This window comes from Cucurbita pepo, chromosome LG01, assembly GCF_002806865.2.
Source record: "Cucurbita pepo subsp. pepo cultivar mu-cu-16 chromosome LG01, ASM280686v2, whole genome shotgun sequence".
Classification (NCBI taxonomy): Eukaryota; Viridiplantae; Streptophyta; class Magnoliopsida; order Cucurbitales; family Cucurbitaceae; genus Cucurbita; species Cucurbita pepo.
The window spans coordinates 10,662,051-10,680,985 of record NC_036638.1 but is presented as its reverse complement, the minus strand read 5'-3'; the positions used below and the strand labels follow the sequence as shown (position 1 = coordinate 10,680,985).

Sequence of the window (18,935 nt, the reverse complement as noted above, 5' to 3'; positions counted from 1 at the left end):
CATTGGTCCATTGTTAGAAGTCTTGAAATGTTATATATCTATAATTATATTTTTATTAAAAATCTCATTTTTCATGGTTACTGTTGTATAAGAAAGTAGATACCGCTGTTTAAGTTATTATGGGCTTTACTACTCTCTGTATTTACCTTTTCCTCCCTATTTAGTTTGTGGTTTTTAATTCCCTAATCTTTTTTTATCTGTTGCCTTCTAATTCTGTTCTCATGTATTCGAAATTTCCGGTGGATATTTGTTTCCTAATCTTTCCTTATCTCAGTGTTTCCTATTCAGAAGTTTTCTTGGTCATTCTATCTTTAAACTATTCATTTGGCTAATGATAAAAATTTAATCTAATATTACTAATCTTGATAAAAATTTAATCTAATATTACTAATCTGTGATTTACTAGAATCGTATAAATGATTGCCATTTAGTTTCTAACTCAAAGCTAGACCATTGTAATAATTCAATGAAGATCTAACTATAATTTGTTGTGATTTCTAAAAAATAGGATAAAACACAATGAAGATCTAACTATAATTTGTTGTGATTTCTAAAAAATAGGATAAAAGAAAATGAAGATTTAATATATACTGATCATATCTATCTTCGGGTGAATCTCACATGGGTAAAGGCTATTCTCATTTTTTTTTTCTCCTCAAGTAAATTTGACTATTATTGTTTTTCTGTTTCTTTTGTGGTAACTGTTACTTTTCGGACCTAAGATGGGTTTAGCAGAGATAAAAGGGGGGAAATGTTGTTTTTTTTTATTTTATTTATTTATTTATTTATTATTATTTTAACTACTTTTTTATAATTATTTTTATTTATTTATTTATTTATTTTTGGGCTATTACAGATGCCCTACACCATGTTACCTTTGCATGATGTCATGTTTGGCCTCATGTTACCCTCACCTAGATGAGATGCTCTGCACCATGTTATGGGTACCCAAAGATTTGCAGGATGCCATGTTCATGCATGCACCGATCATGAAACCTTTATGGTCTATGCCATGTCCATGCATGCATCAATCACATGACCTTTACGGTCTATGTCATGTTCATGCATGCATCGATCACGTGTCCTTTATGATCTATCATGGGGAGTAATCTAGGGCCACAATGGAAAAAGAAAGAGTGGGTTACCTTAGCCAAGAATTAAGAACCTCCTAAGACCTCCCACGGTACATCATGCTCATGACTTAGACTACACTGCTTGGAACGCATGAAGGTTTGAGCATAAATATTAAGACTGTGTCACTTGGACCATATAAAGCCTCGGACACAAGTTGACATGTTTATGACTAGTACCGTAAATCCTAAGGGGAGTGTCTTGGAGAACGAATTAAGAAACAGGACAAGAACCTAGAAAGAACCAAGAACAAGTGAAGATCAAGGACTAGAACATGGATCAACATCCAAGTTCTAAGCATAAGAACCAAGAACTATAGTAATAAGGCCCTTAGAGAAAATCCAAGGTTTTAGAATCCAAGGATCAAGGTCCTCATAATAGAACCTGATAAGAATCCACAAGTCAAGAACAAGAACTAGAGGGTCTAAGTACTTACGACAAGAACAAGAACAAGAAAAGAAAGAGTGTGATATCCTAGCATATCAAGGACACGATTAAAAGCCTACAAGTAGACTGCTTATTGAGTCTTTGTACTCATTCCTTATTCTCAGTTTTTTAGGTAATAAGGAGTTGGCCAGGTCGGGAGCGGACTCTAGAGCCGATGTCGTAAACAGACCTCACCCGTCATCCTTCGACCCTTTTTGTTTTAAAATATTTTGTGTTGTTCCTTATTTTGTGTTTGAACGGTTGTGTGGTGTTTTAAATATTTTGTATAAACATTATTTTGATATAATATAAGTATAATGCATGTTATCTTTTAAATTTGGTGTGTTTTATTTCGCCAAAAATTTACTTGTCTTTTTGGAGTCATTGAGTCAGCCCGGTCCTAACCGTTTACTCTTTATATTTATTGAATTTATTAAAAATAAATCAGTTTTGATGAAGATTTTCATATAATTTATGAGTTGGAGCCTCGTAAAAGTATTACTCCAAGCTCGCTTTGAGTAAAAAAAAAAAAACATTATCAGGAAAAATGTAATGAATAACAATAAGCTGTAATGTCACGGTCCCACTCTGAGTATGGAGGAGAAGTTTACCCATTTCTGGTGTCGCAGGTCTTTTGGGTAGCTAATCTCATCTACGAGTTGCACTACTTTTCTGTTCTTAGATTTAGGTATCTTGTTTTGCCTAAGCATTATATAATTGGTGTATTGGGTCGAAGCGCTACCTCGTAACCTCTCTCTATAGTGGGGACAATGTGGTGTGTGCTAGCCTACTCTCATCATTCATGGGAGGTTAGCTGGCGAACCCTACCCATAGGACCATCTAGTCACCCATGTATTAAATGATGTGCATGTATTAAATGTCATGATACATTATGATGACGAAAGCCAACGCATGCACGTTACCTTGTCCTTGTGTGAAGTGTGAATAATGAATAGGGTTGTGTATAAATATGATTTAAAGATGGAAACTATAGGGACCTCATGCATTTTGTGTGTTCACAAACATCGGATTACTTCTCCATTTATGATGATGAGTATGGATGCATACACTATGATAATGATCATCATCATCATGCCTCACATGAAACTCGGGGGTATACTGACCTCTGAACATCCGACTATGGAAAGCTACCCCGACTATGTTGGGTCCAGGAGGTGTGAACTGTCTGGAGATTCACGCTTGCACATGTGGGTCGTGTGTAGGGAAGTACTAGTCCAGACTGGAGGCCACCCGTATGATGCTTTTAATGATAGGTCCCTAATCATGAGTTGCATGTGGTTTCATTCTCTGAACCCAATAGTGAGGTCACTTACCGAGTATTTCTCAAAATACTCAAGTCTTGTGCTACTTTTAATTCAGGTAAAGGCAAAGACACCATGTACGACTTACAATGACATCACAAGTAAAGACCAGGATACGTGCATAAGATAGTGGTATTCCATTTCTTAGATTATAAGTTAGTATATGGCGTTTTACTTTTAAAGTTTTATTTATTTTATTTAATATTTCGTTTTGTTACTTTAAAGACGTTTTAAAACATATAAGTCCATGACAATGTTTTGTAATGAGATTTTTAAAGTTTATTTTTTACATAAGAGAGTATATTATGATGATGGTAGGGAATGTAGGTTGGTAGAAATCTAGGGTCGTTACAGTTGGTATTAGAGCTCTGGGTTATAGATTTTGTAGACTAGCCTGCGAGATGGGCTTGACATGTTCCATGGTTCCACCGTTGATTCACTGTCACCGTCTGGTATGTCCTACATAAGATAAAAAAAATAAATGTCCTTGATTGCATGTACTATGATTGCTTACAGTTATTGAATGTAACTTAGTATCAAATTTAATAAGCCACGACTATATTATTGGTTGTAGCATGATGTTTAACCTAGTTGTATGTTTATGAATATGTTGTGCTTGCAAATTGTATGTTTATGATGATATGCATTACGATGTAATTTATGTTAGCGAGCAATAGACTTGAGAAAAGTTATATGTTGGATTTTAGAACCATGACACTCAGAGAATGCAGAAGAGGACGCGAGGAAGGGGACGACCTCCTATTAGTGGAATGGGTAAAGGTAGTTGAGAGCCCACCTTATGAGGGTTCAATAACTAGAATAGACACTGCTACAGCACCAGCGGCTAGAGTAGGTCCCACTACAAGCCTGATGTGGGAATCGTTCCATGCCATGATGCATACAATGGTGGCCACTCAAGAAGCCAATAGCTCGCAATCTACAAGAGGAGCGAGATGTTTATGGGACTTCAAGCGGTATGACCCGCGCACTTTTAGCGGAATCGCGGGAGACCCAGAGAAGCTCAAATTTGAATTTCGTCAATGGAGACAATATTTCTGTTAATGGTTTGCTCAGACAATCAGAAGGTGTCATGTGCGTCATTCAGTCATTCATGTTGAAGAAGGATGCAAAATTATGGTAGACAGATAATAGGAAAATTCTTAATCCGGATGGGAGTGTTATAGCCTGGACATGATTCAAGGAGGCTTTCTTAAAGCAATACTATCCGAAGTTAGCCCGACTCAAGAAACAACAAGAGTTCACCTACCTAACACAAGGTGGATGTTCGGTAGATAATTATGCCCAAAAATTCATGAGGCTGAAGTGGTTCACGTATTCACTAGTGGAAACCGATCTAAAAATGGCTGAGAAGTTTGTTATGGGTTTGGATCTAAAGACTCGCCACATGGTGGAAGTCATAGACCATACCACCTATGAGGACACATAGGACAACCAAGGCCTTGGAGAAGCCCAGAGATGAAATGTGCTGAGAGTCAACCGTTACTATCGGGCGAAAGTGACCATATGAACTGAGAGATTCAAACCGTCGGCCACCAGCGCGTAGACCTTGATATGTTGATAGACATCCCCCTCGACATGCTGATAGGTACCCTCGTCGACGTACTGACAGATACCCAGAAACCAAGATGGGGCTAGAGGAAGAGGAGAGGTAGGGTGTAACATATGTGGAAAGCCACATGGGGGAAGATGTATGGCCAAGGGCTAGAGCTTGCTTTCGGTGTGGCTAGGTTACATTGCTATCAATATACAACTAAGAACACTGAGAATCCACCTAACCCACCAAGAGAACTTGAAGGGATTGACAGACCTATGTAGACTCGTTCTCAAGCTAGGGTATACGCGTCCACCAGCAGGGATGCCGGAAGGTCCGACACAGTGGTGACAGGTACACTATCAGTCTTGGGACATTATGCTTTCAATATATTTGATTCAGGCTCTATGTATTCTTTCATATTTGTTTCATTTGTTAGACAAACAGGGTTCGAACTAAAACCCTGATTGCATGTATTGTCTATAAGCACCCTAGCGGGGGTAGACTTAGTTGCTAAGGATAGAGTAAAAGATGACCAAGTAATCGTAGCTAAACGAACCTTAAGCATAGACTTGATAGTTGCTAGCATGACGGACTTCGATGTAATACTAGGGATGAATTGATTAGCCGAAAACTATCCTACTATATTCCATCACAAAAAGGAAGTAATATTCTCAATGTCGTCCGGATCCAGTTTTAAGTTCAAGGCTACATGCACTGGAGTTACCCTGAAGGTAGTCTCGATAATGAAAGCCAAGAGATTAGTCCAACAAGGGGGTTGGGCCATATTAGCAAGTGTCGTGGATGTAAGAGGAATAGAAGAAATCTAAGACAAGGTGCCTATAGTAAATGAATTTTCTGATGTTTTTCTGGAAGACCTACCAAGAATACTCCCATCTAGAGCTATAGACTTTGCTATAGAACTCGAATTAGGAACCAGACCTATCTCTAAAGCCCCTTACCGCATGGCACTAGAAGATTTGAAAGAACTCAAGGCGCAATTACAAGACCTACTAGATAAAGACTTTCTCCGCTCAAGCGTATCTCCGTGGGGTGCGTAAGTGTTATTTGTCAGGAGGAAATATGACTCGATACATTGTGTATCGATTACAGAAAAGTGAGCAAGAAGACAATAAATTATAAGTACCCACTCCCTCGTATTGAAGATCTGTTTGACCAACTCAGGGAAGGGACAATATCCTCCAAGATAGACCTTCGACGAGGATACCATCAAATTAAGATTAAAAAAGGGGATGTACCGAAGACAACCTTCAGGATAAGGTATGGACACTACGAGTTTGTAGTGATGTCGTTTGGCCTCACCAACACCCCAGCTGTATTCATGGAGTTAATGAACCAGGTATTCAAGGAGTGTCTCGACACGTTTGTTACTGTGTTCATAGACGACATTCTAGTATACTAAAAAATGGATCAAGAACACCAAAAAAACCTCCAAAAAGTCCTAACCATCTTGAGAGAGAATAAGTTGTAAGCCAAGTTCTCCAAGTGCGAATTTTGGCTACGACAAGTCTCATTCTTGGGACACGTGGTGTCAAAGGATGGAATCTCAGTAGAACCCACCAAGATTTACGTTCTCACTAATAGGGAACGCCCAACTATAGTTACAGAGGTGCGAATTTTTCTGGGATTAGCAGGATACTACTAAAGGTTTGTACAAGACTTCGCTAGAATACCCTCACCACTTACACAGTTGACAAGGAAGGGTGTACTATTTGTATGAATGATGCATGTGAAGCGAGCTTCCAAGATCTAAAACAGAGGTTAGTAACATCCCTAGTGCTCATAGTACCAGAAAGTTCAAGGAGGTACGAGATATACAACAATGCCTCCAATAAGGGACTAGGATTGTTTTGATGCAATATGGTAAGGTTGTTACCTATACGTCCCGTCAGTTGAAAGAGTTTGAGAAGAACTACCCCACACATGACCTAGAGTTGGCTGGGGTAGTGTTCGCATTAAAAATTTGGCGACACTACCTGTATGGAGAGAAGACTCAAATCTTCACCGACCACAAGAGTCTAAAATATCTTTTCACCTAGAAAGAACTAAACATGAGACAATGAAGGTTGTTAGAGTTGGTGAAGGATTACGGCATAGACATCTAGTATCACCCTGGAAAGGAAAATATGGTCGTGGATGCCTTAAGTCGAAAAATGATACACTCGTCAACCCTCATTATTAGGGAGTCACGAGTACAAATAGACTTCGAGCGAGCTAACATAGCCATGGTAACTGAGGGAATTATAGTGCAGATGACTCGACTCACTGTGCAACTCACACTACGATAGAGGATTATTGAGTCTCAACGAGAAAACTCTAGCCGAGACAAGATACTGAACCATTTAGCAGAAGGCCTAGTGGACAGTTTCTTCAAATTCTCGGACTGCTATGTCAAGGAAGATTATGTACTCCTATAGAGGAACTAAGGAACAAAATATCCTAAAGTTACCATAACCCCAATAATATTAGATAATACTTTAACCATGCCCAAAATGTTCCTTAACCTCCCATTGTTGGTGTTAATATAACACATGCGGAAGCATTTTGGATCTTAGGCACTTTTAGAACATCAATTATTGTAAATAACTAGCATGTTCATAAGTATTAAAACTTAATGGGTTTAAATACTAACCTTTTGTAGTTCAAACTCCTTTTGCCTCACGAACCGGTTTCGAACCACCACTAGTGTCTTCTCCACTATCCTCCGGCCTTAGAACGGGATTGTGGAATCCGGTGAGTGACTAAACTTGGGAGGGATTTTGTATACGTGAAAGAGAGTGCTTGTGAGAGGTTTTTCATCAAGATGAAGAATCCCTTCCAAGTATCATGATCACTCTATTTAAAGAGTCAAGTTTGCATGTTCATGCAAACTTGAGATCACCAAATCTTGACACTTAAAATTCCACTCAAATGTTTGGGATTATGTGGCAAGCATGCATGTTTGAGTTAACCAAATTTTGACACTCAAAATTCCACTCAAACTTGTGGGGTTTATTTGGCAAACATGCAAGTTTGGTTAAACCAAATTTTGACACCTCAAAATTCCACTAACATGATTTTTCCATTAGATGAAAGTCAACATTTTGACTTTCTTCATTTTAATTAGATGAAAGTCAACATTTTGACTTTCTTCATTTTAATTCAACAATTAATTTGAATAATGAATTTCAAATTAAAGTAACATTAAATAATTAATTAAACTATTTAATTAATATTTAATATTAATTCAAATGCCAATCCCAGTCAATTCCGACACATAATTGATTAAGATATTTAAATCTTATTTAAATATCTCAGATTCTCTCTTTTCGTTTATTTCGTAAATAAAATAAAATTGCGGTTAAATATATCGTATATATGTAACGCATATTCCCTAATTTGAATTCGAACACTTCGAACTCACTCGTCACACTGTTCTATGGTTTAGTCCGATATGAGCTAGCAGAGGGACCTAATGGACCTATAGATCATGGGCTCCAACGATTCAAGATTAACCGATTAAACTCATTAACCTGGTTAACCAACATTCGTTAACTACTAGGACACTCCACTATAGCCTAGTAGTTGCACTCCCCTCACTATAGATATATTTCTGTCCATCTGATATAACCATGATTAGTAAGTCGATCCTTCACAGGTTGTTCGTAACTAGAGCTGGGTCAATTTACCGTTTTACCCCTGAAGTTACTTCTTGTTCCTTATGTCTCACTGATCCTCTAATAAACAATTGGTTTGTGGTCCAACCAGTAAACCGAATCCCTCTCAGGCCAATGAGAGGGTGGGGCCCCTTGTTCAAGACCTGGAGTCAGTGCTTAAGGGAACTACCTTTCTTCTATCCCTAAAAGTGGGTAGGAGTGAATTCCGTCTTGCACCCCACGTCCCCAGCCATTCACCCAGTCTTACCCCTGAAATGGGAGGCCTGTTGAGTCGGCGAACTAGAGCCACTCTCACCCATGCAAATCTAAGGATAATTCCGAATAAACAGGAGTTCATGGTTAGCTCAGGATTAAAACCGAGTTACCTAGGTTATCGAATGAAAAGAAAATCAGTCTCAACAGTAAACGACATTATAAAGTGAGAGTGGTTTTCTTCATGGTCCGATCTTATGCAATACTCATTGCATAGGACGCCCCCACTCACATGTCTCCACATGCACAATTTAGTGATCGCATTGTTTATATCATATACAAAAGTGGGCCGCATCCATAGTGTCCCCAGAATAAGGTACTCAGCCTTATCCTTATACTATAGATCATTTTGACTATATACTTGAACTTGATCCACTCTTATGTCTCTACATATAGTTCAAGTAATCATACTATAGCCAGAGTGTTCTTAGTTTATTGGATTTAGATTAATGATCGTAAAGTTCACTTTATTCAATAACAATTTTTACTGAATAAACATCAATAATAACTTTATTGAAAATAGAATATATCTTTGTTTACAAACTATGAGTTTTAGGACATAAAACCCAACACCCATCATGCAGTATAGCATGATATTCATGTTTTTCCTCATCTAGATGAGATACCTACTCGAATTTTAACGGGATGTTCATGTTTTCTCATCTAGGTGGAATGCCCTACATCGACTCTATCAGGATGGGATGCCCTATGCCAGTTTTAATAAGATGTCATGTTCTTCTCGTCTAGATGAGATGCTCTGCATCATATTTACAGGACATCTGCTCATACTTTGCAGGTTTATCTTGCTACATATTTTACAACCTCGTCTTGCCAATGTTCAAGATACACTGACAACATTTCTTGCAAGATGTCACATTCTTATTGTTAACCAATCATGTGATCTTTTAGGTTTTCACAAGGAGTAGTCATGGGGGCATGATGAAGAAAACTATCTGATCGACTACATGGCATAACTCATGAAGTCCAATAAGTATGATGACGACATGACACTCATTAAAGACCCATGCATGAAATGTTAATGCTTAAGAACCTCATGTCATTAACTTCTCTGGTGGTAAAAGAACCCTTAGAGCTAGAACCTAAGACTTCATAAATTTAAAGTAATACTCTAAAGTCAAGGAATATGCCAAGAGGAATTGCATTAAAAGAATGTACCTCGTATTTCAGCATGTACAAAGCACAATGTACCTTGATCTTCTTAGGGTCGTACATGTTGTGATTTATACCCTAAAGCCTCATAATTAATTATTTAATTTTTTATAATAATTTTTGTTATTTTATTTACAATTTAATATTATCCCTGGTATAAAAATCAAAGGTTATTAATGTAATCTTGAACAGTATGTGGTTGACATATAGGATGATAGTGTTCAAGCAATAACTTAAAGGGTCTTTAGTATATAGATAAAGTTGGGTGCCTTATCCTGGTAACACTATTGATATGACTCACTTTGTAATCTTTACAAATGATTTGATCCAAATCGTTCATGTGGGGACATGTGAGTGTGGGTATCCTATACAATGAGTTTGTATAAGATTGGACCAAGAAATATTTAATGTGTCTCTATAAATCCGTTAATTGAAAATGATATGAACCAAGAGACATCAATCATACAATGTACTTCAATGAAGATCGGAAGAAAATATTGTTGAAATTATCAAAAGATGTTTCAATTCATGTCACATTGAAGAAGAATGAAGTTTTATTGTTACAAATTTTGGGTGGGTACAGTTTAGAGTAATTTAGAGTTATTGTATTTTAAGACATTTTATTTACTTTAGGTTACATTTACCTAATGGCTAATTATGGACATTAAGTATGAATGTTACAACTTTTGGAATGCCTTTAATAGTTTCATTTTGAGGCTATATAAAGCCATGTATGTTGTATTTGCAAGGTAGACTTGAAGATACAGTAAGAGAGAGAAGCATTTGTGCTCTTCTTTAGCCAATGACTAAGTTTCTTTGTAATTCTATGTAGTTTAGGTTGTATGTAGAATCATTCAAGCTCGACATGATCAATCTTGCTTGTGGAGTGATTCGAATCTCAAGCAAGTGTTCTTGCGTTGAGATATTTGATCAACAAGAATCATTCAAGATAGACGTGATCGATCTTGCTGGTGGAGTGATTCGAATCTCAAACAATGTTTTTGTCTTGAGATATTCGATCAACAAGGTAATTCGAATCTTATTCCCCTTGTAGTTGATTCCTTATCTTATCAGAAAAGATTAATATTTCACATGATAATCATATGCGACTCGATTTTAATCCTGAGTGAGTTATAAACTTCTACTTATGAGGGATTGTCCTTTGATTTGCATGGGTGAGAATGGCTCTTGTAGCTGATCTGATATGCCAATCATTTTGTTATCATTCAAATGGGGGTTGGTGATATGAAACTAACTAAACAAAATTAACAACACTAGGTAAAGTAGCTAATTAAACACACATGTAAATTATTAACAACACATCTTTAATAAACTAAAACACACCGTCAACATACTTAAACTACATAAAACTCTCTCGCCTCCCCTATATAAAGTTTAGCTCTCCATACAAACTGAATTAAAAAGAGGAACCCACCCTCAATCATGTAAAATTGATAGAATAAGAAAAGAGAGTAAGCAACTAAGCTTTGTTGTTGTTTCTTAGGGGAAGTTCTCTTCCTTTCAACTCTCACGTCCACCTCTTTGTCCTAATCAATCCTTTTTTGTTTTCTTCTCCTCAATCAATCCTTTTTTGTTTTCTTCTCCTTCTACTGTCACACCTGTTGGATTATGGTTCTTCTTCTTTTCTGATTTCACAGCAGAAAAGAATTCACAGCAGCAGAGTCTGCTACGGTCTATTCCAATTTTTTTTTTCCCCAAATGTGGCTCTCTTCTCTTATGAATCATTTTTCCTTTTATATTGTGCATTACTTCCCTTTTAGGGTTGAAAAGGAATAAATTATTTACTTAGGATGTTCCTAATTCGGTAGTCAATGACATACTTGGATTGCTGATGTGGATTAAAATTTCCATGTCATCCTCGAAAACTTGCTTTCCAAATTGTTTCACGCATTAAGATCAACAATTTGTTTTAGATTTGTCATTAGCGTTGTTCCCAGATTTGCTACAACATCATGGTTCAACATAAATGTTCTAAAATTTTGTCAAATAACTCAATTAAATGTACAATTAGGTTCGATTCATGCAAATTGATATTCATTTCATGTTGAACCACAATAAAGTATTTCATGCTTGCTAATTAGACCAAGTGGAGCAAATAATAAGAAAATGGTTTGTATAATTGCATGATTAACTATAAAAAAAAAAAAAAAAACTTGGTATAATTCTACTTTTGGAGAGTTATCATCTCCCAAGACATTATGTTTATATCATAAATAATATAAGAACCTTGTGTACTAAAATTAGTTGATAGAAAGTGAAATTGTATTATAACTCTATGCATCAGTACAATTTTGTAAAATTGTGACGTAAGGGTAGAAAACAAGACTATATTGAATATAATTACATATAAAAATAAAATATACACCATTATTGGACTCTCGTTAGGATATGTTATCCATAACTCCTAAAATAATCAATAACCCTCGAGCTCATACTAAATGTTGATCTAGAAGCTAAAGTTGTACCTACATGTGGAGCATTCCTAGTAAGGTTGAATTACCACTCTAGCAAACATATGAATACACTAGAATTCTTAATATATATTATAAGATTTTAACAGGGTCAACTCGAAAATTTTGTCCCATGAACTTGAGACTCGAACTGAATCTATTGGGGTTCAGAAAATTAATCCAACCCAACACGAAATGCCAATCCAACCCAACCCAACCCAACCCAATCTCTATAATTCAAGTTGGGTCAGTTTGGGTTGTCGGGTTGAATGTATATTCCTGTCACTCCCATATAAGTTTTAAAGTAGACTCCTATCTTTTCAATATTTTAAGAGGAACATAGTTTATGGTTGGATCATACCCAAATTGTTCACTAGAGGATCAATGATACTTAAATTATTAGATATAGTTATAGGGGTAAAATAGACTTTTGATCTAATTGTTGAAATATTTAAATAAATGTTTTATATAGTTGATATTATTAAATATAAAAAAAAAATTGGAGTTTGAGATGAATGTTTAATATATTAGATATATTCAACGTAAAAGGAATAAAAATACATATTTATTATTTAATACAATATACTTATATAAAATTTGAATGAGTATATTGTATGATATTTAAATATTATTTAAATAATATATATTTGAATATATTAAATATTGTTTTATACTAAAAAATGGCATTTAAAAAAAAAAAAAAAAAAAAAAGCCGTCAAAACGGGGCGTTTTGGGCCGAATACTGCGTGGAAGAGGGAAAGAGAAATGGTAGAGAATAGGCGTTGGATAAGAAAGTGCGCAGGAAGTATATATTGGCTCCGATCTCCTCCCTGCGCAATTTAGGGCTCTGCTCCTTTCACTTTCACATCTTCATGGCGCCATCTACACCTTTAAAACGCGGTAAAAACATCCTCTCTCTCTCTCTCTCTCTCTCTCTATATATATATATATCTATATCTATATATATATATATATCTCAGTTTGTTCCTACTCCAGATTGATAAACATGAAATTGAGGGAACCTAACCTATGTGCCTGTTTGATTATTTTGATAATAGACACCTGCCCCAATTGCTAATTGTTCTTGTTCTTGTTCTTGTTCTTATTATCAAACGTAGACGTGTAGGCCTTCTTCTTATGTGTTTTGCTTGAAACTTTGTGCCAATTTGGGATTATGATCTGTGCAGTCGAAGGTTTTAGTTCATTTGGTCAATTCTGGCTCTAACTTCAATATGATGTGATAACAGTGTTGTAAGGAAAATAAACTTCGTTTTGAAAATCATTACCAAGTATGTGCACTATGTTTCAGCTTTCAGCTTTGTTTGATTACATTCTTGTTTCTTGTTTTCAATTTTTAGAAACATAAGCATTCATAATGACGGTTTTATTTCTCATTCCTCATTTCTAAGAATCGTTTTTAAAATGTGTATTTTCAGAACAACGAAATCAAGTTTTTAATTTTTGTTCCGGCATTTTTTTAATCATTTTTTAAAAGAACAGGAACAAGAAGTGAATTGGAATGTTTGTACTTGTAAGCTGTAAATTTTGATTTGTAATGGTTTTATTGCTTCCTGAGAATGAAAGGGTAAGAATTGCTTCGGATTTTTAAGGAGTGCTGAATCTTTTGAACTTGCCCCATTCTCATTCTCATTTGTTGATTTCTAAATGCAAAGCCAGGTCTTAAGTTGAACTTGAGGAGTTAAATGAGATATTATGATGTCTGAAGAGACTGGACCATTGTTGGTGGTATATGATGATCCTTCTGACCAACAGTCCCCGTCTTTAGAAGAAACCGGCAGCACGGATGAGTCACCTGATGAAACCAGGATGTCCCTGGATTTAAGTAATGATGCAACTCCGTATATAGGGCAAAGGTTTCCTACTCATGACTCTGCTTATGAGTTTTATAGTGAATTTGCAAAGAGATGTGGCTTCTCAATCCGAAGACATCGAACAGAGGGAAAAGATGGGATTGGGAAAGGCCTTACGAGGCGCTATTTTGTTTGTCATCGTGCTGGGAACACTCCTATGAAAACACCTAACGAAAATAAGCCTCAAAGAAATAGAAAATCCTCTCGTTGTGGATGTCAAGCATATATGAGGATAAGCAAGACAATGGAACTAGGACCAGCAGAGTGGCGCGTCACTGGTTTTGCAAACCACCATAATCATGAACTATTAGAACCAAACCAAGTTCGTTTTCTTCCAGCATATCGAACTATTTCTGAGATGGACAAGGCTCGAATTCTTATGTATGCCAAATCAGGAATTTCTGTGCAGCAAATGATGAGGCTCATGGAGCTCGAGAAGGGTTTGGAGCCAGGATATTTGCCTTTCACTGAGAAGGATGTAAGAAATCTACTTCAATCATTTAGAAAATTAGAGCATGAAGAAGAGAGCATTGACTTATTGCGGATGTGCCAAAACATTAAGGAGAAAGATCCAAACTTCATATTCGAGTTTATGATCGACTCAAACAACAGGTTAGAGAACATTGCCTGGTCATATGCATCATCCATTCAGGCGTATGAGATATTTGGTGATGCAGTGGTCTTCGATACCACACATCGATGGACTGCATTTGACATGCCACTTGGGATATGGGTTGGAATTAATAACTATGGCATGCCTTGTCTCTTAAGTTGTGTACTTCTTCGGGAGGAGAATTTGAGATCATTTACATGGGCTTTGAAGGTACTACAGTTTAAATATTATTTCTTTGTCATTCAGTATATCACATTGAGAATTATAATATTACCGATCCTTGTGTTCAACTCTAGAAAATAAAACAAGCATTCTTAGTATCCATGCCACTGCAGTTTTTAATTTCGGAATTTCCCTTCATTCATTATGGCTCAGGGATGGACATGACATCTATTTGAATAGTTCATAACTTTCAACTTACTTATTTGTTCGTTTCTCGTGTGCTATGGAAGGCATTTATGGGGTTCATGAACGGGAAGGCTCCGCAGACAATATTAACCGACCAGAACCTGTGTCTCAAAGATGCAATAGCCATGGAACTCCCAACTACTAAGCATGCACTTTGTATTTGGATGATTGTGGCAAAGTTTCCATCATGGTTTAATGCTGTTCTTGGAGAACGTTACAATGAATGGAAAAGGGAATTCTATCGACTATATAATCTGGAGTCAATTGAGGATTTTGAAATAGGGTGGAGGGATATGGTGTATTCCTTTGGTCTGCATACAAATAGTCCCATAGCCAACTTGTACAGTACGCGTTTTCTTTGGGCGTTACCGTTCTTGAGAAGCCATTTCTTTGCTGGAATGGAAACTATTGACCAATCAAAAACAATTAATGCTTTTATTCAGCGATTTTTGAGTGCACAAACTCGACCTAGGCAGTTTATTGAACAGGTATGCTGATTTATCTTACTGTTTCCGTTTATCCAGTGCAGTTTTTGAATCCATAACTGCTTGTTTGCTACTTCATCAAGTCTCTTTCATCTCCTCTCTGTGATTAAAATATAGGGTCAATTTAGCCTATATGGATTGATGTAAGCACAATGCAGGAATTGTTGTTGATGTTGGTTTTTAGTGCTATTGAATCTTCTTGTCATATCACAGAATTTGATGATTACTTTCATCTATTATGAACAGATATTGAATCTATCCTTGGGTGTGCTAGATATACCGAGTCTCGAAATACTAATTTGGTGTGTGGTTCTTTCAAACACGTGAGAATCATAGGAGAAATTTCAAGTAGAAATTTCGTTTTCTTACATAACTATTTTTCTTTGTTGCTTATTAATTAAATGCATTCCTATCATGTTGAGATCATGTTCGTAACGGTTTCCTAATTGATGGAAAAGTGATGTGTTACTATATGTATAATATGATTGATCTTCTGCTTGGAGTATAAATCAGTCTAGAATAGGTGGTATTACACATACATTCATTAGAAAAATAACAGAACAAAAGAAATACAAAGGGTGAGGGTCACACAAAAACAAGGGTAGAAGCAAGCACATGGGCACGGTAGCCAAAACAAGTGAAACTCTCCTGTTTTTGATTGCTTGGCGTCGTGGAATTCATGTATATTTCACATGCCCTTGATTTGGATGGTTTTTCATTTGTGTTTGGCTCGTGCTGCTGATAGTTTTCGATAAAATCATGCATATTCAGGTAGCTGATGCTGTGGATTTCAAAGATCAACAAACAATGCAACAAAATCTTCAAAATATCAGCCTCAAAACAGGGGCCCCAATGGAATCCCACGCTGCCACAATCCTCACTCCTTTTGCCTTCTCAAAGCTTCAAGAACAACTCGTATTGGCAGCCCATTACGCATCGTTTCAAATGGATGATGGCTTTCTCGTGAGGCATCATACGAAAGCTGATGGAGGTCGAAAGGTATATTGGGTTCCTCCTGAAGGTATCATAAGTTGCAGCTGCCGTCAGTTTGAGTTCTCAGGAATACTCTGCCGCCATGCTCTTCGAGTCCTATCGACCGTAAACTGTTTCCAGATACCCGAAAGCTATCTTCCCGTACGATGGAGAAGGATAAGCATGCCATCGGCAAAGCTCCTTCAAAGTACTACAAATGATCATGGTGAAAGGACTCAGTTGTTGCAGAGCATGGTGACAACTCTTGTTACTGAATCTGCAAAGTCCCGGGAGAGGCTTGATTTTGCAACCAAGCAGGTATCTGTCCTCCTATCCCGTGTGCGGGAACATTCGACATCGTTACCCGATTCGAGAGATGTTTCTAGCATACACAGGAACTTGTAACATTATGTTGTAAACTAAAAGTAGGAAGGAGAGTTGAAGGAAACATTGTATTCTGCATAGAGTGAGGGCGAGGGATGAATTTAAAGGGACATGAGCTTAGTTTCATGTGCCATTACTGTTCTAATGTTCTAATTAAGTAATGTAAAACATTTAATGTAAGAAGCTTACTCTCCTCTACGCATTTCCTTCTGCTGTTCTAATTCGTTTGTATCTCCTCTACGCATTTCTGGTCATTGAAGATTAACTTTTTGTCATCAAAATCTACCTTTCATTATTTTCTTTCTTCTTTCTTTTTTCTTCTTTTTTTTTTTTTTTTTTTTTTTTTTTTTNTTTTTATTATAATATTTAAAGAAAAGAAGAGATATGTTTGATAATCTTCAAATGAAATTGATTTATTATGATTTTATTTTTTTAATACAAAAAAAAAAAAAAATGAAAATCTAATAGACAAAATTGAAAATCTTAATTAAATCTATTCAACTCTAAATAAGCTTTAATAAAATAATAATTGTTTAAATTTTAGATTAGAAGTTATCTAATTCATACAAAAATTGAACTAAAAAAACAATAGATGGTATTAAACAAAATCATAATAATAATAAAAAAGTGATTGTTGGGTTGAGGACTATCCACCAAGTATTTATCGGGATATGGAGGTTACGGTGAAGCCAGCCTCACGCAGTTTCCTCCACTCTAAGGGCAGCTATATCCATCATGGGCCTTCGCCCATGGACAATGGCCAAACTCCCTACTTGAAATGGACAAGCCAAGTATCCACTCCATGGACCCTACTCAATGGTTGAGCCAACCTCCATCCACTTTAATGCCCCTTTTGAGTTATAAGCTCGCATTACCAAACTCGACAATGGTAGGTGGCACAAGCTACATTATAAAGACCATATCTAATATCAAATCTAGCAAGGTGGGATTCCTCTACAAATGAAAATAAGCCCTTAATCTCACTCCACCAAACAATTTTTGAGTTTCACACTAATTAGAGGTTTGTGTATATGCTATTTAAAGTTTTTTAGTTTTTAAAAATTAAGTCTATAAATAAGTATTTTTATTTTGTACATATGTTTTAAAAAACCAATTGAAAATTAAAATAGGTCATGAAAGAAGGTAAGGGTTGAGGAGACTTGCATCGATGTCATTGGCTAAAAGTCAACAACGTCATGGAGGGATTGAGGGCTAAAAGTCATTGAACATTTAGAACCATTTCCAGTTAGGAACTCAATAACCAAACCCAAAAACACGATGGCTTCCAAAATTCTCCTTCATTTCTAAATGAAAAGAGGTAATCTTTCTTCCTTTGGAGTGATAAGGAGTATAGTTACAGGTTTGTAGAAGGAATCGAGTAAAGATAAGGCTTGGAAGGGCCTGATAGATGTAAAGTTGCATGTACTACCTTTTCCCTTTAATTTCTTTAATTTCTCCCTATATAGTGCACTAAAATTAACTGAGGTTTGAAATTTTTCTTGAAGAAAGTGTCATGATCTCCTATGATAGAATTTTGCATGCTTAGGGTCTCGAACCACTATCTATGAATTTGGTCTATAAAACTTTGTGAAACGTAATTGGACTTGGAACATGTTTGAATCAAACCAAGTTGTTAAATAAGATTTTTTTTGAAGTACGCTAAGTTCATGAGAAGTACCTATAATGAAAATATGCATGCCTAGAATGTATCATTGATTTTATGGCCAAGTTATCTTATTGAATATATGTGTTGTACATGAGATTTGCACATCTATAACCTTTACTATGATTTAGAAGATATTAAGTGAATAATTTTGCTGATGATATATGACAGAAAACTCTAGGATCATGATTAGGGTTAAATGAGCTTGAATGTCCGTCATGTTCCTTAGATTGAAACTTGTTCAGTAGAACTCAACTAGATAACTCAAGAATGAGCCCATAACTCTAAGATAGAATTTAGGACTAGGGCATATTCAAATGTTAATTTAAACATGATGAGATGAATTAGTCATCAAAATACCCTAAGCAAATAAGCTAGGACAAAAGTAAAAAAGAATGATTCAAATGTACTATAGGATTCATCGCAAAAATCCATATGAGTTGATGTGTTAAGATGATTCGAGTGAAGATGTACCCTAATTAGAGCCGCCTCGATTGAGCCAGTCACAAGAAATTCATGGGAATTAGCTTAGGTGAAC

The 18,935-nt window shown here is 36.2% G+C and overlaps 1 protein-coding gene across 2 annotated transcripts; it reads left to right on the top strand.

Moving 5' to 3' along the window:
- Positions 1 to 12,771: 12,771 nt before the first annotated feature.
- LOC111792938 (protein FAR1-RELATED SEQUENCE 11-like) lies at positions 12,772 to 16,940 on the top strand. 2 transcript variants are annotated; one of them, XM_023674573.1, is made up of 4 exons: positions 12,772 to 12,901; positions 13,679 to 14,695; positions 14,938 to 15,381; positions 16,150 to 16,940. In XM_023674573.1, exons 2-4 carry the CDS (start codon positions 13,715 to 13,717, stop codon positions 16,753 to 16,755), a joined length of 2,031 nt encoding a protein of 676 aa, XP_023530341.1. In that variant the 5' UTR covers positions 12,772 to 12,901; positions 13,679 to 13,714; the 3' UTR covers positions 16,756 to 16,940. The 2 variants fall into 2 exon arrangements, with proteins under 2 accessions (XP_023530341.1, XP_023530349.1); XM_023674581.1 differs by lacking the exon at positions 12,772 to 12,901 and having other exon boundaries at positions 12,999 to 14,695.
- Positions 16,941 to 18,935: the final 1,995 nt, after the last annotated feature.

Excerpts from the sequence above, each read along its gene's own strand:
- LOC111792938 (XM_023674573.1), top strand. The coding sequence starts at position 13,715 with ATGATGTCTGAAGAGACTGGACCATTGTTGGTGGTATATGATGATCCT. Across the intron at positions 14,696-14,937 it reads CATTTACATGGGCTTTGAAG|GCATTTATGGGGTTCATGAA; the intron begins GTACTACAGTTT and ends GTGCTATGGAAG. Across the intron at positions 15,382-16,149 it reads CTAGGCAGTTTATTGAACAG|GTAGCTGATGCTGTGGATTT; the intron begins GTATGCTGATTT and ends ATGCATATTCAG.